General features: G+C 38.0%; 1 protein-coding gene across 1 annotated transcript in view; it reads right to left on the bottom strand.

The window, feature by feature from the left end:
- Nucleotides 1–23827, bottom strand: part of ENPP3 (ectonucleotide pyrophosphatase/phosphodiesterase 3) — a 71572-nt gene that overhangs the window by 23175 nt on the left and 24570 nt on the right. Inside the window, exons 7-16 of the mRNA XM_081829018.1 lie at nt 22760–22839; nt 19462–19581; nt 18832–18941; nt 17520–17585; nt 16735–16807; nt 10789–10897; nt 9629–9757; nt 8993–9024; nt 6463–6590; nt 1224–1290 (exon numbers count right to left, since the gene is read on the bottom strand). Coding sequence (XP_081685144.1) covers nt 1224–1290; nt 6463–6590; nt 8993–9024; nt 9629–9757; nt 10789–10897; nt 16735–16807; nt 17520–17585; nt 18832–18941; nt 19462–19581; nt 22760–22839 — 914 coding nt within the window. The remainder of the gene's footprint in view (nt 1–1223; nt 1291–6462; nt 6591–8992; nt 9025–9628; nt 9758–10788; nt 10898–16734; nt 16808–17519; nt 17586–18831; nt 18942–19461; nt 19582–22759; nt 22840–23827) is intronic.

Below are 23827 nucleotides of genomic sequence, written 5' to 3'. Positions count from 1 at the left end.
TTTTTTGATAACAGGGCCAGATAGATAGATAGATAGATAGATAATCTTTTTTTCCAAGATAATTAGCAAAGAACTGGGGGCATAAGTTTTCGTTATAGTAATTAACTTAATTATCAAATACTACTGTATTTAACAGAGAAGCACTCTGTCTCCAGAGACTTATCAAATATTTACAAGGATCTATAGCTCATCATGACAATGTTAAAAGCCAGTATATTCATAAAAAAAAATCCAACACATTTTCTTTATTTGGGAAGGAGTGTGTGTGTGTGTGTGTGTGTGTGTGTGTGTGTTATTAATGGAAATAGATAAGATAACCAGGTTGCAAAAAATCATTAAGCTTTACCTATAGGCGAATATCAGCTACACTTTACTCATGGACTCTCCCTAATAGACTCTTCCCTGGGCTTCCAGGACACACTATGCTCCTAGTTTTCTTCCCTCCCTACTGGTTTTACTTCTAAGTGTCTTTGCTAGTGACTCTTTTTCTTTCAACCTCTTCAAGTAGATTTGCTTAGAGCTCAGTTCTTGGTCTTCCTTTCTATCTATACTCAGTTTCTGACGATCATCTCTAGCTGCATATCTTTTAAATAATTTACATACCTAAAACTCAAAGTTTTTTTATCTCTGGATAGACAGACTCTCTTCAGGTGCCTCTATAACATCTCCACTTGCATGTCTAATAAATATTTGGGACTTAACGTACCCAAATGAACCCTCACTCCTTCCTCTGGAGTCAGCTACGGTCTAACATCCTTCCAACCGCTTATGAAGGCTCTCCCGTCCCCAACATACCAGGCACACTGCCACCTTCAGGCCTTTGCACTGGCCATTTCCTTGGCCTGGGACGCTTGTCCTCTGAATATTTGAAAGGTAGAATCTTTCAGCTCCTTCAAGCCTCTGTTCAAATATCATCTCGATGAATCTGACCCTCTACACCTTATGTAAAATTGCATATGCCCCCACGGTACCCTGAAACACCCGCAAGGTCTACCTACTCTGCTTTACTTTTATTTCCCATGGCACTTATCCCCTAACATACCAAATAATATTATTTCCTTATTACACCAATTGTCTATGTTCATCTGTTAGAATGAAAGCTTCTTGAGGGCAGGGATCCTTATGGGTTTTGTTCACAGCTGTATTTAAGGGTCCTGAAGATTGCCTATTACAAAGTAGGTGCTCAATAAATACGTTAAAAAAATAATAAAGCAGTAAGTTACCTCCATGCTCTTAAACTCGTTGTTATAACCATGATTCCCTCCTCCACAGGATGAATATGCTTTACTCCTTTAAAGAAATAATAATGTTACATTGCAATCAATACACTGATATGAAATCTTATTATAAACTGAGCTTTAATGGACTTTTATGTACCTTCTGCTTTTATATAAATATATTTTTCTGTCAACAACGGCATAAATATAGTTCTTTTTGTGCTCAAATTCATAACCACAGAGGAACAAACAGAATGGCAGGAGAGAAGGAAGGAGAATTCCAGAATCTGTAAATAGAATTCAAAAGCCTTTGACCCTTAGACATTGAAAACAAGATAATAACAAAGGCATGGATTTAAAAAAAAAAAAGAATTTGAAATTGTCTTCAAGCTTATCTGTATCTTACACATTAATTAATGTCTGTGTGATCAAGAATAGTTTGACTAATATACTACTTAATGCATTTCAGTACTTTAGAAATAAGTCTTTGAAACTGGGAAAAAAATACTGATTACTATTTTACACCAGAGATATCTAGGGAAATAATATAAAAGTATAAAGAATATGGAGGGAATGTTAATTATAACACTTGGTCAGAAGAAGCTAGTATATTCTTGTAAATTCAGAGTTTATTTTTAATTTGGGGGCCATTCTTCCATAGGCTGTTGCCCTATTACTTGAATGACTTTTCAAATGTAATTAGTCTTTTGCCCACCTTCTCATATTTTAGTATTTGAGTTGAGCAGTATTAGCAATTTTATACATAGTTTGTTTTTATACATGAAAACAAAATGGCAATAAATAAACCTAGATTTTTTTTTTAAAGCAACAATGTCAAATTAGGTCTCTAATGGAAAAAAAAAGACTTCTCTTCCCAACAGTTGGCCTTAAGAGATTTTTCTCATTTGCTTTCCCACTCCCACCTCCCACTCCTCAGGCAAAACCCCCACACACAATGTTTTCGTTGGTTTTTACGTTGTAAGCAGGACTTTAGTGTCTTAAAAAATTAACTTTAAAAAATTCATAAATGACTCTCACTCAGCTTAAATAAAAATAAATCACAGAATAAAAAATAAATCATTACACCGAGCCGGGCAGGCTACACTTAACCTAATAGAGGGAAGAAAGGAGAGGCTAAGGACTAGCTGGAATGAGAAAAACAAGAGCAGTCCTATTTATAAGGGGTTTGAATTCAATTATCCAAAGGTGCCAGTTCATTACCTTGGTTAATTCCAATAAAATTTTTGGCATAAGGAAAGAGTTGTTTAAAAAATATTTTTATCTTTATTGCAGAGAAATTTGGTTCCATCAAGATTGGAACTATCTGGGGATAATTAAGTTTTAAATTCCATGTGGGAGACTAGAGGATTCATTAATGAAAGAAGAAAAAAGGTCTTTAGCACCAAGTCATTGGTAAAATTTTCTAAAATTGATCCTTTCTATATCTTTCTATTTTCAGAAAAATATTTAATATTTTCAACATCTGACCCAACTCAATTAGGAAACTTTAGTCAGTATGAAAGTCAATACTTATTCAGAAGTAAAAGATAAAAAATAGTGTTTGAAAAAAACACGATTTTCTATTCTTTTCAAGTGAAAATTTTAAAAATTTGCTCTTCTAACCGCTCATGTTTATGCTTTCCAACCATTAGACTCTGGAAATTACATACGGAAAAATAGAAGCCAGCATTTGGAAAAGATGAGTTGATTTTATCTGTCATGATTTAGCTCCACTTCCAAGTACCCTATGAAAACTTCTGGAACAAATTCTCTTTTATCTTCTCCATGTCTAATTAAGAAAGTTGAAATCAGGGCCAGTTTCTTTGCCACAGCTGAGTAATGACATAGATGGGAGATGAACAAGACTTCTTTCCTGAGCCCCAGGAAGCTGCCAAGTCCTATGCACTTGTGTAGTCCCTTTCACATTTTCTCCTGCTCTCCTCTTCTGCCTCATTCTAAGCTAGATCCTTATTACTTCTGACCTGAACAAAGTTCCTAATTGGTTATCCTGACTCTGAATTTCAGAATCTTCCCACATAACACACACACACACACACACACACACACAACCCCACTCATACTGAACACTGTGAGCTCTCTGCAGTGCAAATCCACAGATCCACATATTCAGCACTAGCCACCATTTTTCTGTTTTCTTTACAGTCAAAGTCCCAGGTCTTAGTCATGACAGGTAAGGTCCTTCAGGAGGAGAGCACCTTCATTTACCCGGTGCTCTAGCAATACAGAACTACTTGAAATTGCTGGAACCTAGTCCTTCTGCCTGCAAACCTATTTCTACCCTTCCTTGCCCCAGAGCAGCTGCTGGCTTTAAAAAAGGTGCCCCACGGCTCTGGGCAGAGTATTTCAAGAAAGAAGCACCTCTGAGAAGATACAGCCTGGCAGTGCTCGAGGCTTGGATGGATGCCTTCCAGCAAAGAAAAGTGGTCTGTTTCCACCTGCAGACATAACCCCCCGTCAGGGCTCAGTGAGCTGAGCAAGGGTTCTGTTTCCACTGCCTCTCATCTTGGCTGAGCGCCTCTGCACAACTGTCTGGGGCAGACCTGCTGTACTTGACAGCATTTAGCCTATCTCATCCTGAGTCTTCAAAACCCAGAGCAGGAATCACACCCACCAGGAACCATCCTCTGACATTCTCTGACATCCACACCTGGGCTGTGTAATCACTCTTTTTGTTTCCTTGTACCTTGTACTTGATCCTCGAGCAGTATTTGTTACACCTGATTATAATTGTTGTCTTCTTCCTTGCCTGCGCAAAGATCCTTTGGATGGGGACTGTGTCTACCCCCATTTCTTAGAAAGGTGCCTGGGAGGGGCGCCTGGGTGGCTCAGTCATTAAGCGTCTGCCTTCAGCTCAGGTCATGATCCCAGGGTCCTGGGATAGAGTTGCACATCGGGTTCCTTGCTCAACAGAGAAACTGCTTCTCCCTCTGCTTGTGCTCTCTCTCTCTCTCTCTGACAAATAAATAAATAAAATCTTAAAAAATTAAAAATTAAAAAAAATAAAATCACTTAAATAAATAAATAAATAAATAAATAAATAAATAAATAAATAAATAAATCAAATGACTTAAAAAAAAAGGAAAGGTGCCTGGGAAGTATTTGTCACTTTCTGATCATAACATAAAAAGCGCCTGGGCGCCTGGGTGGCTCAGTTGGTTAAGCAACTGCCTTCAGCTCAGGTCATGATCCTGGAGTCCCGGGATCTAGTCCCACATTGGGCTCCCTGCTCAGTGGGGAGTCTGCTTCTCCCTCTACCCCGCCCTCCCCCCCCACCCGGTCTCGTGCGCTCTCTCTCAAATAAATAAAATCTTAAAAAAAAAAAAAGCTATTATTCATGTTCTTTAAGGGGGCATTTTAACAATACTTCAGTTGTAGTTTCAGATAATTGGGTTTCCCCAAATAAGTAAAATCCAACACATTTTAGGCAAAATAAGGATAATGATGGTGATGATAGATTACACTAAATGATGAAATTTGCTCTAATTCTGGAAAAGAGATCTAATCTAGTTATCAAATACCGGACATTATAACTAAAACAGCATACTTTAATGTAGAAACCAGGTAGCCTGACATTCATGTGTTAAGAGTTGGAGGTAGAGTGAACTCAGGACTTAATCAGACGAGACTCCCTGGTTTGGGCTGTCATCAACATTTCCTTTGGTATAAATTAGTTTACTTTAATATCAAGAGAATAATAAAACCAGGCTAATTTGGTGTTACAGATGATGAACATGAAGTCCTGAGACATTAAGTTCTCACAAGCTAGGTGTGGAGGCAGGTCTTGAACTCTCAGCCTTGAACATCTCACTGCTAGCTATTAAATGTACAAAGCTCATAATTTGAGACTAGATATTAATGTGTAATACCCAGAGGTATTCTGGTGGCTGGACTCTCCTTCTATAACCCATAGATCATGTTATATGATGGATGGGCACTTCCTCATTTTGTACCAGTGGCCTCCTAACTTCTTCCACCACATAGTCTCAACAGTACATATTTGGAGAATTTACCCACATTTGGACATATACTTGTTTACATAATACATGCCTACATTACTAAAAGCCTTATATTCTTAATATTAGTAAAGCTTAGTCTTTTTAATTCTTCCGGAGAATGCTATGGTGAGCCACACAGTAAAGCCACTGAGCTTCACAAAGGGTTATGAAACTCCAATCCCAAGAAGAGAGGCCAGCGCCATCTAGCGGTCAGGTGTGAACATGCACACTCTCTGGCCTAACCCTGTACTGCTTGGGTTTCCCCAAAACCCCGGTTCCTCATCCTGCACACAGTTATATTAGAGCCCAACTACCTCAACTTTTTTTGTCTCCTCTTTGTTAAACATATCTTTCAGACTCTGTATTCCCATTGTCCTCTGTATCCTCCGGCATTACATAACATACAAATAGGCCAGAAAATAATACGATCCTGCTTCCATTTCAAACCACTTATGCACATGGAAAAACAACAACAACAACACTGGAATGTAATCTAAAAACAGGAAACATTAGTTAAACTACCAAAAAGTGTGTATGTATTTGTTTGCTGCCTTATTCTCAGCCTTTGTCATTGGACGAGAATCCTGTCTGTATCCCAAAGGCCTGGAGCAAGGCCCAGCACACACAATAACAAACCAATATGATTTTGTGAAACCAATGAATTAATTGGTTATCTTGGGATGAAGTGATTCAGAATGGTTTTTATTTTCTCTAAGCACAATTATAATTTGCAAATGCTCAACAATCAATGTGAATGATAACTAGAAAAAAGAAATAAATGTTAACACCTAATTGGTTAGCTTGGCCTTCGAGCCATGAAGGTGCTCTTTCATGAAAACCACAAAGATGACAAAGATCTCAAAGAGCCATCTAATCAGTTTCTTATTACCAACCTGCAAGACAGCGGATATCATCTTCCCATCTATCTACCATCTGAAAAAGACCCAAGTGGGGGTTAGCAATGTGCTGGTGCTAACAGTTTCTGGAGTGGTCTATAAACAGCGTCAGCCTTCTTCCCTGCTTCTCTATATTGTGAGGATTAGGATGCTAAGATTGACCCCCTAATAACAGGGGTTTCAAATGCAGAAGTGCTAGGTAGCATAAAAAGTCAAGCAAATACCCCTACTCAGGAAAGATGCCATGATCATAATAGTGGGTAAAATTAAGGTAATTTATATTGAAAGACGGTTGTTAAAAGTATTACGAGACAAGTAAATAGATGCACAAACCTCACAGCCAGCCACTGCTGATCCACCAAAAGATGAGCTTTGTCAATTCTAACATTTTTGGCAAAGTGTAGTCGTTTTGGCAAATCAGGAGTCAAATAGGGTTTGAAATGCTGATCAGGTTTCCGGCACTAAAAAAAAATAGGTAAATTCTTTCTTCATATAAGTTATAAAAATATGCAAGCTAATTCAACAATTTCATCTTCTAAGACAATTAAGCACTTTTTAAAAGAAAGAGGATTTAAGCTTGGCTAATAAAATAAGGATATTAAACCTATTATCAATGTGGTCACATTCCCCAATTATGTTATTTTTGTTATTGCAACAATATTTAAATTACAATTAAAAATGATTTAAATTATGATTTGGTGTTTGACGTTTTAAGTTTTTATTCCTGTGTATGTATCTTAAGCCACCATAAACCTCCCCTCCTTTGTTGACAGACAGTGGATATGTCTAGATTTCAAGTGGCAAATACAACTTTTGAATTTAAATTATATATGAAAAGTATATAACACACTAGTAAATACCAGTAAAAATTTAAAAAATCAGTTTAATTGCACCAAAATCCTCTTACAATGGATTCAATTTGCCCTTGAAATAACCTTCATTGACTTAAATCCCAAATCAAGTCAAAAGTTTTTGAGACCTAGGATAAGCTCCTTATTTGTGAAAAATTCATGAATCTCTTACAAACGAGTGAAATGTTGTTTCTTTAATAATTACTGCAGTAACTTGATGGCATATTTTAAAACTGTGTAAAAATGCAATTCACAGTTATCTAAAAAAAAAGGTAAGGAAGTGACCTTTTTGAGAAACAAGAGAAAAAACCATACAGGTAAGAATATGGGAAAATTACCTTTTTTTCTGCTTCCTCATTCTTATTTAAGTCTCAATCATCTCATAAATATTTTAAGCCTGTGTCACTATTTTGTGCTCAATTTATAGAAGAAAAAAAGACACCATGAAATTGAACAAAAAAACAATTTAAAAAGAAGTATGGACAATAGAGCAAGGAGAGTTCTAGAATGAGGGGAAGAGAAATTATTTATTGCACAGATATTTCGGCCAGTTTTTTTCTTGCCTATTTTGGTATCTTTACCAGGCTTCTTCTTTTTCTTTTTAATTCATCATTACTTCTTTTTTTTTTTTTTAAAGATTTTATTTATTTGAGAGAGAGAGAGAGAAAGAGAGCATGAGCAGGGGCAGGGGAGAGGGAGAAGCAGGCTCCCCGTTGAGCAGGGAGCCCAATGCAGGACTCGATTTCAGGACCCAGAGACCATGACCTGAGCTAAACAAAGGCAGATGCTTAACTGATTGAGTCAGCCAGGCGCCCCCATCATTACTTCCTTCTGAAGCCAATATTTTTGTAACATCCAGGCAAGTACACTATGGCAGCTGTTGGGTATGCAGCTTCCTTCCTCAAAGATACAAAGGACTAGAATGTGCCCTCGAGGACCACAGGTCATATGACAGTCACACTCTCCTAGCTGGTGTGTAGCCAGAGTAAATCCCGAGGACACTGGAGGCATGCTGCCAACTTCCAAAGAAGGACAGGGTTATACTCTGCATTTGAGAATTTAGGCTGAAGACCTTAACGCTGGGAAAACTTGGGTCATTTTATCTAAGAACAAAGTTGATGCTGTTGTTGGTCATGCAGCCAGAACCTTGTTGAACTAAGGAGTCACTGTTCATGTTTGGTTATCTTTGTCCAATATAAGCTCAGTACAGGACCTCCGACCAGCATTACCAGGAATATTGCACGGCCTCACGCAGTATTTCCTGGGACTCGTGGGCGACTGTATGAAATGATGATCCATTTCTTCGGGGTTCTTTGGCTCCAGGCCCAGCCTGTATTTACGATGCCAGGTAATGGATTTCCAAAGCCTGTGGTATCCAATCCCCCTGCACCACTGGGATTGTTAGAGATTTGCCCCTCCTCACCAACAGGGCTTCAGTTGTACGGCTCATGAGGTGATGGGGAAAAGAGCAACAATATGTGGTTTTAGAGAGTCCACATGTTGAAAATTCTGAAGGGCCCCTCTGAGCAGCATGAATACACTGCCTGTATGCCCTTCCCCGCATGGGCTAAGATTGCCTACCAAGTGTACTCACGATCAGAATATCAGAAGGTATAAGAGAAAAAAGGAGTGATTAAGGCTCTAAAGAATTGCTCTAATAGTCATTTCTACATCGGAATGCAGAGGTTACAGTAACACTCTTCTCCCTGTCTTTTCTCACCTTTAGTCATTCACATTTCATCCTAACATTTTTTACTATAATTGCATGCTACCTATACTTAAATAAACTAGGAGTCCCCCAGACTAATCTCTGGGGTAGGGGTGGCGACTGCAAATGGAAATACCTAAGATAAAAGCAACTGATATGCACATAAGATAATGTCAACAGAGGGTTTCAAAAATAAATGACAAGTGGCTTGGGCTCAGAAATACAGAATACAAATTTCTTCCAAACCAGATTTTAAAGACATTATATTACCTTATAGATATGTATTAGGGCACTGTATACTTACACTGAGGTTCCTAACGATTTCTTCAGAATTAACTGTTTCAAAAGGGAAAAAAAATAAATCACATTACAAATGTGAACAACTCAGATGAATTTGATATATACACTTATTAATGACAGTAATCTGGTAAGATTAAATAAGAAATTATTTTAAGCAAAGAATTATTTTAGAATTTAAGAATATATTTTAACCTAACAATTAAGTAGAATATATTAAATCTTATTAATATTAATATTTTAATTTAAATAATTGATGTTTTAATTAATATAACTAGGATTTATTAATGTAAGTAGACTATATTTCATTATATATTATTTATTATATATATCTACTTATATGGATATAAGTAGAATATATTAATATTTTATTAATATTAATGTTTTTGTTTTAATTAATATTTTATTAATATTAATATGATTAAGTAGAATATGTTTTAACTTAACAACATTAAATATTACCATAGACTTTATAGACTGACTATATTTAAACAAGGAAGGGAATTTCTCCTTTGCTCTGTGTGGTGTTCCCAAGTCACAGGAGGGGGCTTGGCAATCTCTACATCCCCAGAATCAGGAAGTATGGTTGTTCACTTTCGATTTTACCTTTTTTTTTTTTTCACATGGGCATCTTCATACTTACAACTATAAAAGTCGTGAGGTATGTTACGAGCCCGGATACGAGGTGCAGGCCCTTCATACATGTAGAAGTTTATTCGCGGAAAATAATTAGTCATATATTCCACCTTGTCACAGTAAGTCTGATCCATTCCTGAATTAAAAAAAAATCCACTGAATATATACATAGCTGGTAACAATCAGTTGTCTTTGATCATGTCAAATCGGGGATACTCTATGTTACATATCTCAAACCACGTTTCACTGAGCAGTTACACAATTTACCCTATGATTTCACTCTAAATGGCAGAACTTGAAAATCCTGACAGTGGAGAAGGGTCATGTTTATAAGAGAAGAATAAACAAGAATTATAAACAGATCATTTGTTCAACATAAATCAACTAATTTCAAAGAAGAAAATCATCTGGAGAAAGCGAATTATATCTTAAGTATATTATTTAAGTTTATTTAAGCAGCATGCACTTTAAAAAAAGATTCGGTAGTTAAACCTTTACTATTTAAAGATTCTTCCCACTACACCTAAATTTTTATTTTCATATTTATTCATACACTTATTTTATGTTTTATAATTTCTTCTAACAAAATGCACAATTAAAATGGTTCCCTTTAATTTTCAAACAATAGGACAATGTGTTAAGAAAACATTTTAGAAATTTTTAATGTTTCTCTGTTTCTCGTTATCTTGATGTCCTAAAATATGAACAGAAGTTCTGTAGACATAGTCCTTTTCCTCCTCTCCTCCATGCCTGGTTCCTTCACAGCCTTTGGAGCTTAGCTTGACTAACCTAGAGAGGATCACTCCATCTGGAAGAGGCCCATATCTGCTTTATGCACCTCCAAACACACCACATCTGGTAAAGTACTTGACATTGAATAGGCACTCAAAAAATATTTGATTGAACAACAACCCAGCCATATCCCTTACTTTTTACAGAAAAGTAAGTATATGGATGGATTTTTCAGAATGAATGTTAGAATAAACTAGAAATTTTAGTTTTAGTCCTCTATTCATCACAGCCTACCACAAAACTTGTTCCTTGCTCATTCAAGAGCTTCTAGGTCTGGAAGTACAGATTTTAAAATATCACTTATCATTTTTGCATGCTCCTTGAAGTGATAAGACATAATCAATGATAAAATATGATTTAAAAAGAAAAATATACCATGGTCTGCCAAAAGGATAATATTGACACAGTTGTGTAAGTTCCGCTGTTTTAGGCCTTCCATCAACATTCCAAAAGCCTTATCTACCAACTGTAAGGCTTGAATTACCTAAGGGGGAAAAAGAAACTGGAGTTAAGATTGTCTTCATGAATTAAATTTTAATTAATGAAATCCCTATCTAAGGGAGTAAAAACTGAATACTTTTCCTTCTCTGAAACTTCCGGATTTTGAAGTAGGACATCAGAGCCCAGCATCCACGCTACCACATGTATCAAATACCAATTCCCTAAATTTCTATAAACAAATTAAAAAAATTAAACCATGTTTTCAACAAAGGAAGATAAACTGCTGGCCAATAAATATCTGAGAAAAATGTTCAACCTCCACAGTGGTATTCAGCTGCAAAGGCATTCATGATAATGCCCAGTGTTGGGGAGGGGAGTCCACGGACACCTCCATAGAAGTCTGCATGGTTACATGCGGGCCGGAGATCACGTGACAATGCCTAACCAGCGAGTTAAAAAGACGCATACCCTGTAATCTAACAGCTAACTTCTGGGCATTTGTCCTCATAAATACTTAGAGTACAAATGGAGATTTATACCTAAGCAGGGAGCCCGTTGTGGAGCTCCATCCCAGAACCCTGAGACCATGACCTGAGCCTAAGGCAGACACTTAACTGACTGAGCCACCCAGGCACCCCTCATTTTTAAATATATTTAGTATTTCTTAGTAAACATACACGCACAGAAAATGAAAAGGAAATATATCAAGGTAGTATAAATAGTGGTTATCTCTGAATAGTGAATTGGAGTTCATTTCTATTTTATTGTTTACATTCTTTTGTGTTTTAAAATTTTTCTACACTTCATCACCATAGTGCATTGAACTGACAAGGTTTAAGTGAATAAATTTTAACTGACATAACTGGTCATTATTTTTTTCAGTGAATAGGAAAATATAATAACAATGGATTGGGAAAAACGTGTAAATCTCTTATAGTACTATCATAAAATGATAGCTTTTTTTCTTTTTTGAGAAAGACTTTTACAAGCCAATTACTGTCAAGAGCTTTAGTACATTACCTCATAAAATTGTCATGGTAACATGCATGGATGGTGCTATTTCCACCATCTGGAATTTTCCAGGTGGGAAGACCCGGAAACTTGAGGTTTAAAGAAGTTAAGTAACATGTTCATGGTCCCACAGTTAATAAGGGACAGAGTAGGACTTGAATTCAAACTGGCTCAATCTACTATTAAATCCAGCAACTCTTGAGTTGCTTTCCTGATTCCCATTCTTTTCTTTCTTTCTTTCTTTTTTTTTTTTTTTTTAAGATTTTATTTATTTACTTGAGAGAGAGTGACCAGGGGGAAGGGGCAGAGGGAGAGGGACAAGCAGACTCCCCGCTGAGCAGGGAGCTCCATACGAGGCTCGATTCCAGGACCCCAGGATCATGACCTGAGCCAAAGGCAGATGCCTAACCCACAGAGCCACCCAGGTGTCCCTCCTGACTCCTATTCTTTTTTTTTTTTTTTAATTATTAACATATAATGTATTATTTGTTTCAGGGGTACCGGTCTGTGATTCATCAGTCTTACACAATTCACAGTGCTCACCATAGAACACACCCTCCCCAATGTCCATCACCCAGCTACCCTATCCCTCCCACCCCCTTCCACTCCAGCAACCCTCAGTTTGTTTCCTGAGTTAAGACTCTCTTATTGTTTGTCTTCCTCTCTGGCTTGTCTTTGTTCATTTTTCCCTCCCTTCCCCTATGATCCTCTGTCTTATTTCTCAAATTCCTCATATCAGTGAGATCATATGATAATTGTCTTTCTCTGATTGACTTATTTCGTTTAGCATAATACCCTCTAGTTCCATCCACGTCGTCGCAAATGGCAAGATTTCATTTTTTGATGGCTGCATAGATTCCATTGTAGATATATACCACATCTTCTTTTTCCATTCATCTGTTGATGGACATCTAGGCTCTTTCCATAGTTTGGCTATTGTAGATATTGCTACCATAAACATTGGGGTGCAGGTGCCCCTTCGAATCACTACATTTGTATCTTTGGGGTAAATACCCAGTCTGACTCCTATTCTTAAGGTGACCATGCACTCTGGTTTATGAGTGTGAGTCACAGTTCCCACCTGTTATGGCGTAATTATGTCCCCTTTCATGGTCATTCTACTCACTCCTCCCAACTGTACCAAGAGCACCCTGTCCTCTGTCCTCTCACAGCCCCTTGGCATCTGCTACCATTGGCCTTTCCACAGATTTGAAATCATCTGTGCATGTGTCTGCCTCGCCAGGAAGCATGAACTCCTGCAGGGAAGGGACCCTGCGACCTAACTCATCACATGCTTCCTAAGCATAGAGTCTTTCACAAAGTATCCACTCAATGGATGGCACATTTTACTGAATGTAAAGTGACTAGATGCTAACCCCCTATTCTAGCCCAGACAAAGGAAAGAAACAAGAAATCCCTGTGACAGGCAGCAAGTGAACAGTTTTTTGGATGGTAAGATAATAAATAGGAATGGAAATGTTTGCAGCTGTGGGGCAAACCAAATTTGGGTAGAAAGCCTTGCTTTTTTCACATGGAATCGTGATCAATCACTTTCAGAGTGGATATTGTGGAAACAGCAAAATCAATTCCGACACAATGCGTTAAATGGCTAGACCCTCAATAAACAACTGTTTTTTGGATCCAGAAGTTCCTTTTTGTAAAACGAAATTCAAGGTTGCAGAGGATGATGCTAGTAGGAAACTCTATGCAGCATTAACATAATTGGTTTTCAATAGATACAACATCCTTCCCGTGTATTCTGCCTCCACATGCTTCCCCCAAAGTGGAGGCCCTCAGCGCTCTAGAATCATTACATCATGTACATGAGCATTATCAACAACTTAAGTTGCTCTTTACTTAATTTCAGGTTTGTTTTCCAAACTGAATTTTTTTTTCAACTTTTCATTCCATCTAAGATGTAATAATTTGTTTTTCAATAATGAATTAACAGGTGAATCTTGTTCAAGTATTAGGCCATTATTTAAAGTTACCCAGGACCAGTCAGGACATTCTGTGCCTAATTCAACTTCAATATTAGAGAATTATTGGAACAAATTTGGTATCAAGATGTTGCTGGTCTCACCAGACTTTAAATCTCTCTCCTACCACCTTCTACATCCCCATTTCATAAAGCCCTCTCCAGCTCTACCAGGCCACAATCTGCTTTCCATTTAAACATTGTTTAGGCTATCACATTTTTAAGGTTTCTTAAAATAAAAACTCATTATACATTAACTCATTATTCCTTTTATTTGCCCCTTCCACATGGTTTCGGGGTAATGGCCTCATTTTCTTCACCCCCAAGAATGCCTAGCAGAACTTTAGGTCCACCAGAAACTGTTCAAAGTAGACTTTAAAGGGATAGCAGAGCAAAAGCAAGAGGGTATTGATGACTGAAACATCTAGAGGTTACTAAGCTTTCAACAGCGTGAGTGAGCAAACAAATTAAAATAGACTTTTTGCTTTCAAATTACATCATATTAACTCTGAATTAAAGTATGTGATTAAAAATACCAATAACAGTAATAAAGCCATAAAGGCATCCAGTTTCTCCATCTGTTTTGCCTCCTAAAGTTTTAAATGGGGTGTGGTCTTCATCCTTCTATTTTCACTCTTCCCTCTCTCCCTAGGACCTCTTCACTTCCATGCACCATCTACATGCTGCCAAGCTGCCCAGTCTTCATCTCCTGAGCTTTAAATCCGTGTTCAATTGCCTTCTGGGCATCTTTACTTGGACATCACAAGCACCTTAAGCACACCATGATCTTCTCCTCCAAAATTAACCCCCTTCAGTCACCTCACTGATGTAAATGGAAACACCTGTAGCAGCTCATGATAGAAACCTGACAATTGTCCTTGATCCCCTACCCCATCACCCAACTGCTACCAAGCCATGCCAAGTCTATCTCCCAAATCGATCTCAAATGCATCTCTTTCCTTCCTTGATGGTTGCCACTACCCTAATCCAAGACACAATTATCTCTTTTCGGGAATATTGTAAAAACTAACTCATTTCCCCTCTCCTTCCCCCGTTCCCTCTAATCCATTCTTCTCACACAGTGAAACTGATCCTTAAATACACGCACATCTGATCATGTCACTTCCCCAATTAAAGTGCCTCAGTGCTTCCATTACACATTACATGACCAACAAAAACCTGCATGATTTGGTGCCTGCCTCCGTCTCTAGGCTTCCTCTTAGCCCTCACCTCTGGGCCACGGTGCTCCAGACATGGGTGGGAGATAGTCCCTACACAGTGATTCCAACAGTGCCTGGCATAGAGGAGCACACAAGAAGAGTTAAATGCTGTTGTAATTCTTAACTATTATCATGCGCTCCATTCGTCTAACCATCGGTCCATTTGCCTGTCTGCTCATTTGTCCATTCTGTGCATTCCTCTATGTGCTCAGCTCCTCTCTCAACCAGGTCATTTGTGAATTTTTTTTGTTTTTTATTATTCAGAGAACTTTCTAACCAGCCCCAGTCCCCGTTCCACCATAGACTAGGTTAGGACTTCCTCCATCACCTCTCAGGGCACCTTGATCTTTTCCTTTGCAGCACCTTTCAAATTATACTTAAAATTTATCTGGGGGCCAAACTAGAGCATTGAATAGAAGAAAAAGATATGGTGCCTAATATTAAGTCGGCAGTAGGGGTCAGGCAAATGCAGATTATAGTGTCCCCTCTCAAACAATTAATTATATCAAGTATGGATAAGAATTTAAAAATAGAGGGGTTCCTGGGTGGTTCAGTTGTTTGAGCATTCAACTCTTGATTGTGGGTCAGGTCATGATCTCAGGGTCATGAAATCGAGCCCTGTGTCAGGCTCTGTGCTCAGCTGGGAGTCTGCTTGAGATTCTCTCTGTCCCTCTCCCTCTGCTTACCCCCCGGCTCTCTCTCTCTCTCTCTCTCAAAAAAAAAAAATTAAAATAGAAAAGAAGTGTTGAATATACTTCAGATAGTTACTATGCCATTCATCCTTAAAATAGCCTGATTAGATGTTAAATTCTGGGATATAGTCAAAAGCGGTGTTGGAATGTGAAGGACAAAAGGGTTAAAAGTGGTAGGACTTGAGCAGGGCCTTGTATAAGGAATCATTTTGGTTTAATGGGAAAAAAGTAAGAAGGATGCTGATAAACCACAAGTCAGGGCGCTAGAATAAATATACTTGTATTCCAACAGAGGACAACTGTTAAATAAGTTTCCATGAGGCAGGAAAATGCCATACTCATGGAGGCCTTCACAGCTTTACATTATGTCCAGGACAATAGAGGTTTCTGTGGACTTCAGAAGACAGATGACTTTATTCTTTTTTTAAGTAATATTTAAGTTCTATATTTCTGTAGTAAAATATAACATAATGGTTTAGATAATGACAAAACTAATATTTAAAAGTCGACTTCAGTGATAATAGAGGCCCAGGAGGAGAGGAAGAACTCTGCCTGAGGCACTAGCATATTAAGTCCAATTATAAGGATCTTATGAATGGAACCCAGGGCATGAACAGAAGCTGGGTAGTCCACCACCGACTTGCAGGAGACTTAGCTTGGAATGAGCTACATTAACGTGTTGAACTGGCATGGAGTATCTAGCCTTGCTGCTTCCTCTGTATGAAATCACAGTGCTGCATCTAAGTCCTCAGCAAATGTCTATCAAACGAATCAAGATGTAGTTAATAAAGCAGGTATCTTTTTTTAGACTTTTAATTTTTTTGTGGTTTAATAAGGTAGCTATTCTTTTAGACTGTTCACTATTTTAATGTCTTAATGTTTATATCAAATGCATTTTATTTAGTGGGAACTCAAGAATATTTTATGTTGTGGGTTAGGGCTAGATCATTTTACATTTTGTTCAATCAAACAAACTTACTTGAGCACTGACCGGCCCGCTCTTATGTCCGGCAGAATCAGGCTCTTCCACATAGATGGTGTAAAAATCAGGTCTAGGAGTAAAACGGAAACAGAGAAAGACATTATCAACTTGGAATAAACCTGCAGGTTAGATTTGGGAAACGTATTGGTTTAGAACTTGGTGGCAATTTCCTTCTTTTTCTCTGGCCTGCTCCTCTTCATCCAGGCCCAGTGGTTCCTCTTGGCCCTAGCGCGGAGGTTCTCCTAACAGGAAGTAAGTGAGACCTTCCTGGGTGTGAGCGTGGCTCTGACTCACTTAGGAAAATCTGCCTTGCTCTCGCTGCTGAGTTCTCTCTTGCTGTGCGCAGTCCTTTATACCTCCCAGTCTCTGACTTTGGGCCCACTCTTTGCTCTGCCATCCCCGTTCTTTCTTTAAATGTCTGGTTTCTGTTGACCTGTTGCTCTCTTGGGATCCTCTGACTCCACGTGGTTGCCAGGGCCTTGCTCCGGCACCTCAGGTTCCATGAGTCCGTCCTCATAACAAAGTTTCAGATCCGCTCTCCGTTCTGCCTCCAGTCTGTCCCTGGTTCTGTGATACTTGCCTCTACTCTCTGGTACTGGCTCTATCTTTATTGCCCCATAGTGCCCATCACATTCTCAAGAGAAAATAATTACTGAAAATTTCTTAAAAAAAAAAAAAAAGCCAGGTTTCTTTCAGAAATGGTCAGTTACAGTAAAGAAATATTTCATTTTATACCCACAAATATCCCAGGGTGCCAGCAATTTTCTGATACTAGATAATACCTGTCAACTTTGGGCAGGTCCAGCCATTTTAACAATGTAGAGATCCTTTCTTCATATGGGATACTTCTGAAAAGAAGAGAAAAAATAATTTTCCAAAATTAATCAAATCAAAAATAATTCCATTATATTCCTACTCAGGAAGACAGGTTGATATTTTTAGATCTCCATTTTGTGTTCATATGTGATCAGAATACTGAAGGGGATTCAATACTACTCAAAGGGATTCCTGTTTTCAATACTTATATACAGATACATTTGTCTCAATATAAATTAAATATATATTTTTTCTTTCCTTCTTATCATTCCCTCCTTCAATTTTTCCCCCAACTGAAGTAAAAGATCATTAATTATTATCCATTCATTTGACTTATTTTTATTTACTTCATTCATTCATACATTTATGTTATATTGAGCATCTATTGCCACACACTATTAGTTCATTTTAAACAAAATTTATCAGTGGGCAAACCAAAGATGCTTTCCTTTCTAGAGATGATATTCCATGAAGACAAATAATAAACAATAGATCTGATACATAAATAAATTACATAGTGTATCACAAGGTGACAAATCCCATGGAGAAAAGAAGAGCACAATAAGGGCACTGCAAAACTAGGGTGGGGATGGTTTGGAATTTGAAATCTCAGTTTGATCAGGCTGCGACGGTATCGGGAAAGTAATTTTTGAGCAACAACCTGAAGGGGGTTAGGGAGCGGGCTGTGCAGATACATGGGGTGAGTAATCTCAGGTAGAGGGAACAACCCACACAAAGGCCCTAAGTAGAGCAAGCCAGGTGCGTTAAGGCACACCCAGGAGGTCAGAACCTGGTGGTGTAGTGGGAGAGGATGTCTGAGACACAGTGGGGTGATTAGGGTCATACCAATACGGCCCTACTGTGAATGGGACAGGGAGCCACAGAAGTTTTTGGTGCAAAGAAGTATCATAAGTGGACTTGTTTTTTTAAGTTATCATTCTGGTTGGTAGATTAAGAATAGATGATAGGAGACAAGAATAGAAGCGGGGAGATGTGTAAAGAGGCAAGTGCAGTAATATAGGCAAAAGATGATGGTAGCTCCAACCGCAGGAGTAATGCTGGAAATAACAAAAAGTTCTCAGACTGCATATATTTTGAATTAGAGCCAAAAGCATTTACCGACTGACCAGATGAGGGTTGTAAGAGAGAGGAATCCATGATGACTTCAAGATTTTTGACCCAAACAACTGGAAAAATAGAATTACTATCAAGATTAAGACCAAAAACATCCCAATCATGCCTGCGTAGGGGGGTTCATCTCTACAAGCGCTTCACTACCTGTTGTAGTTCATATATTTGGAAGGATAGGAGCCACTGATAGCCACATCTGATCCAGGCCAAAAGAAGCTACCAGCTTTTAAACCTTGATACATTGCTGTCAGCCAGATCTGTAAGAAGAGAAAATTTAAGATAAGTGGAAGTCAAGAGAATAATTAGTTTGGGTAGAACTGGTAGGAATGGTGCCATTTTTTAGAAACTAAACAATATCAACAGTTAACAATATTAACAGTTGCAAAATTTAATTACCCAGGGATCTACCTCGAAAATCAGAAACATAGTAAGGTAGTAGGAAAGACCATTTTTTTTTCAAATTGGTAAAATTGGTAAAATCTTTCCCTGTTAAAGAATCATGAAACAGAATGAGGGGAAAAAATGAACAGAAAATCCTTCTGAGAAGTTTCTACATTGATATGTTTAGAATACTACATCCTAGTTTTAACAGAAGGCAAGTTAGGTGAGCAATCATAAATACTTAGAAGAGTTAAATTATAAGTGGTGAAACACCATCTCACCACCCTCCACCCTGAGACATTAGAAAGATAATGGAAAAGGAGAGAGAGAAGAGTGATCCACTGTCACACTGGAAAATGGAGATAATTTTGGTGTCACATGCAGAATGTTACATACTGGTTGTCCTTGCCACCAAGCGGGATTATTTTTCTCCTTTGATGAAAGTGAAAAATTCTTGTTGAGGTTTACATCATACATATTATTGTCAATGATGCCATGGGATTCTGGATATAATCCCTAAAATGATAATTTAAAAAAAGATTTAGAATAAAATAATATATCAATAAAACATATTTAAATTGAAATAGCATAAGATCTGTAACTCATAAATTGAAATAGCATAAGATCTCTAACTCATATCTTGGAAAGATGTCATATGCCTTTCAAAATAAAACCCCTGGATCTGAACCCAAATACCAAATATATACATATGTGTATATGTATATACATAGGTAGAGGTGTAAGTGTAGGTACAGGGGTAGGTGTAAGTACGGGTATTTACATACATATGTAGATATTCTGGCTCCATCATAGTCTAGAGCAGCAGATGAATGAAATTAGGCAGATGGCTTGTGCTGATGGTGTTAATGTAACTCTTATGTGATTAATTACTGTTAAAGTTTCCGATATTATAAACAATGGTCAGCCACCAGTTATGTTGGCAAAAATAGCAAGAAATGTGCTACTTGGAAGCTTTTAAATATCAAATATCTTGGGTAAAGGAGTTAAAGTGTGTTACCAGCACTTTAGAAGGGAGCCTGCCTAGTCTCTAACCATCTTCCCTTCCACCCAACAATCAATCCAATCAGTCCTTCAATCTGATCACACATATTTATTTATTCTATACATTTCATTGAATGCCTATGATATCCCATGCATTTGTAATTACTTTTAGGTAGATTTTAGAGTCATTGCTTCAGAGCATTTCTATATGGACACATATACATATATATGGTAAATGAATAGCTCTTATGTATGTTATACATGTGTTATATATACAGTGGGTGTACATTTGTGTATATATGCGTATATAGTCCATTCTTTTTTTTTTTTAAAGATTTTATTTATTTGAGACAGAGAGAATGAGAGAGACAGAGAGCACATGAGAGAGGGGAGGGTCAGAGGGAGAAGCAGACTCCCCGCCGAGCAGGGAGCCCGATGTGGGACTCGATCCCGGGACTCCGGGATCATGACCTGAGCCGAAGGCAGTCGCTTAACCAACTGAGCCACCCAGGCGCCCTAGTCCATTCTTTTTTATTGAAGTATAGTTGACATAAATGTTACAGCGGTTTCAGGTGTACAACATAGCGATTTGACAATTCTGTGTTCACCATGGTAAGTGTAGTTGCCATCTGTCACCATAAAACATTATGACCTTATTGTTGACTCTACTGCTTACGCTGTACTCTTCATCCTTGTGACTCATTTATTTTATAACTGGAAGTTTGTATCTCTTAATCCCCTTCACTTATTTCGTTGATCTCCCCAATTCCCTCCCCTCTGGCAACCACCAATTTGTTCTCTGTATTTACGATTTTGTTTCTGTTATTTTGGTTTTTGCTTGTTAGTTTGTTCATTTGTTTTGGATTTTAGATTCCACATATAAGTGAAATCATACAGTATTTGTCTTTCTCTGTCTGACTTATGTCACTTAGCATAATACCCTCTAGGTCCATCCACCTTGTCACAAGTGGCAAAATATCATTCTTTTTTATAGATGAGTAATAGTCCATATATACCATATACAATGGAATATTACTCACCTGTAAAAAAAGAAATCTTGCCATTTGCAGCGGACATTTAAATGCTTCTATAACTTGGCTGTTATTGTAAATAATACTGCAATAAACATAGGGGTTTCATTTATGAAAGCACAATTTAGTGCTTTCATTTTCTTTCTTTCTTTCCGGATCATATGGTATTTCTATTTTTAATTGAGGAAACTCCACATTGTTTTTCCACAGTGGTTGCACCTATTTACATTCCTACCAACAGTGGATGAAGTTTCCTTTTCCTCCACAGCCTCGCTCACACTTGTTATTTCTTGTCTTTTTGATACTAGACCTTCTGACAGGTGTAAAGTGATATCTCATGGTGGTTTTTATTTGCATTTCCCTGTTGTCTGTGATAATTATGTTCTATAAAGTTGCTGCAAACACTGAATTAGTGAATACTGAACCACTACAGTTAGGGAAAATACAGGGATAGGCTCTCGCAAGCCTCTAGTCACAACACTTTTGTCTGATGATCAATACATAATCTTGCTTTTGTCTGTTTCCATTTAAAGATACCTTATGTAACATATGTCATTGGTTCGCTATAACTCAGTCCTGAATGAAGCTTATCTAACACATATATATCTACTCTATGAGGCACATCATAGCCATCTTGCTTTTAGGAATACTAGACAGCACTTTGGCACTACACTTGAGGCCTATTGTAAACAGCGATTTAAAAATCATCAACAAAAAGCACAAACATGTGAAAAATATGACCCTAAATAGGCAGTAGACTGTGGAAACAACATTTGTTTACTGTATGAGAGCTACAACATGAAAGGCAGAGTGTCACCTTGGTAGACCTCAGGTGGGAATACGTGAGCTGTGCAATTTGAATATTTAGGAAAATATGCAAGTATATATATGCATGTGCACACACGTGTATAAATGTGTATATGTATATATATGTATGTACATACACACACAAGCGGGCATGCATACATTACATATTATTACTTAAGAGTTAAAATTTAAATGTTATAGTTACTGTTCCATAGTAATAAAAGAAGAAATACAAAGTAGTAAAGACACAATATCCTTTGGTAATAAAGGCTGAGGCAAAGAACTCCTTAAAGATGTGTTCTAAATCTATAAATGTTAAATAATTTTATTTTCTTTTGAGTTCATTTTGATCGTTTCACTTATGTCTTATCATACATGAGAATTCACTTGCTTTACTTGCTTTATCTAAAGGGATCTAGCCAGCATGAATTTATTTAAAACAGAAGGCTTTGTCAAGTTAAATACAATGAAAAGATCAGGAAAAAAAGAAATTTCCTACATCAAAGTGGCTGTCCTCACACATAACCTACCATTCCCAGCAGGCCTTCAGATAAGTGGAGGCAAATCCAAAGATCAAAGGAGAATGGTACTTCTCACATCCAAGAAGCTATCCTGACCCATCACACAGGTGAATTTAGCCTATTGCTGGGACATTCATTCATACTTAATCAAGCACTGGATTGGCTCGCAACAAGATGCTACTTCCTAGCCTGAGTTAAGTAGCCATGAACTGTCACACATGTGCTTGTGAAATGTGTGGCATATGGGCTCAGCCACTTCCTGCCTCCGCGTGTCTGTGGTGACCGGTTGCCTGTCTATGGCCTGTCAGGCTTGCCCCTGGGCCAAGCACTTACCGTGACAATAGTGTAATGATTTGGGAAGGTTTTGGTTGGATAGACAGCTCTCATGTATTTTGAATGAATTCCACATGTTTCTGCAACAAAGCATAGTAAGAAATTAAGAAGCCCCAGCACCCACAAAACCGCCCCTACTTCCAGTGGTGGTGGCAGGAGTTCCCCCCACCCCCGGACCCAGGCAGCCCACAGTCCCAAAGAGAGGACCTAGGCTGTTTGGTGGGGGGCAAAGGGGACTTGGCCCCCATCAACAGTGGGGACCCCCCACCACCACCATACTGGAGTGACTCCAACTCGAAGGACCCCCACAGCTACCATGTGGGTTGAAGGAAGGGATCCATCATATTATTCAGAGGCACCACCTCCCTCCCCTAAATCAGGCTGAGAAGGAACCAGCCAGCTCTTACCTCCTCCTGGTTGTTTTTCTTTCCCACCCCAGGTTATTTTTTGTCTCCTCTCTAGCCCCTACCTCTGAAGCCATTTTATGAACCATCATGTGCCACCTGAGCCTCCAGTAAAAACAAAAACAGGCTTTCCCCATGGAGGGAAAAAATATTTTTTTCCTCATAAGTTTTTTTTTATAAGTAAAAACTTAAACATAAAATTTTCCAGAGAAATAAAAAACTAACTGAAGAGTGGATTAAAGATGGAAAGAGGTTGAAATCTTTCTGATGCCTACAATTCCTCCTTCCCAAGGAATGTCAGTTGTTAGTAGAGAAGTGAACCAAATCAAGGAAAATCTACGTTTTTCTGTAAAGGCCAGATAATAAATATGTTCGGCTTTGTAAATGCATATAGTCTCTGTTATAATGACTCAACTCAGCTACTGAGGCCCAAAAGCATCCACAGATGCTATGTGAACAAATGAACATGGCAATAAAACTATATTTATGAACGCTGAAATTTGAATTTCACGTAATTTGTACATGTCACAAAATGTTCTCTTCTTTTTTCCCCCAATCATTTAGGAATGTAAAACAATTCTTAGCATTTAGCAGGCCACACAAAAACAGAGTGGGCCACATTTTGACCACAGGCCACAGCTTGCTGACCTCTCAGCTAAGCGCA

This window comes from Leptonychotes weddellii, chromosome 8 (genome assembly GCF_054177405.1).
Source record: "Leptonychotes weddellii isolate Sample4059 chromosome 8, ASM5417740v2, whole genome shotgun sequence".
In the NCBI taxonomy this organism is placed as follows: Eukaryota; Metazoa; Chordata; class Mammalia; order Carnivora; family Phocidae; genus Leptonychotes; species Leptonychotes weddellii.
This window is presented reverse-complemented; position numbering and strand designations above follow the sequence as displayed.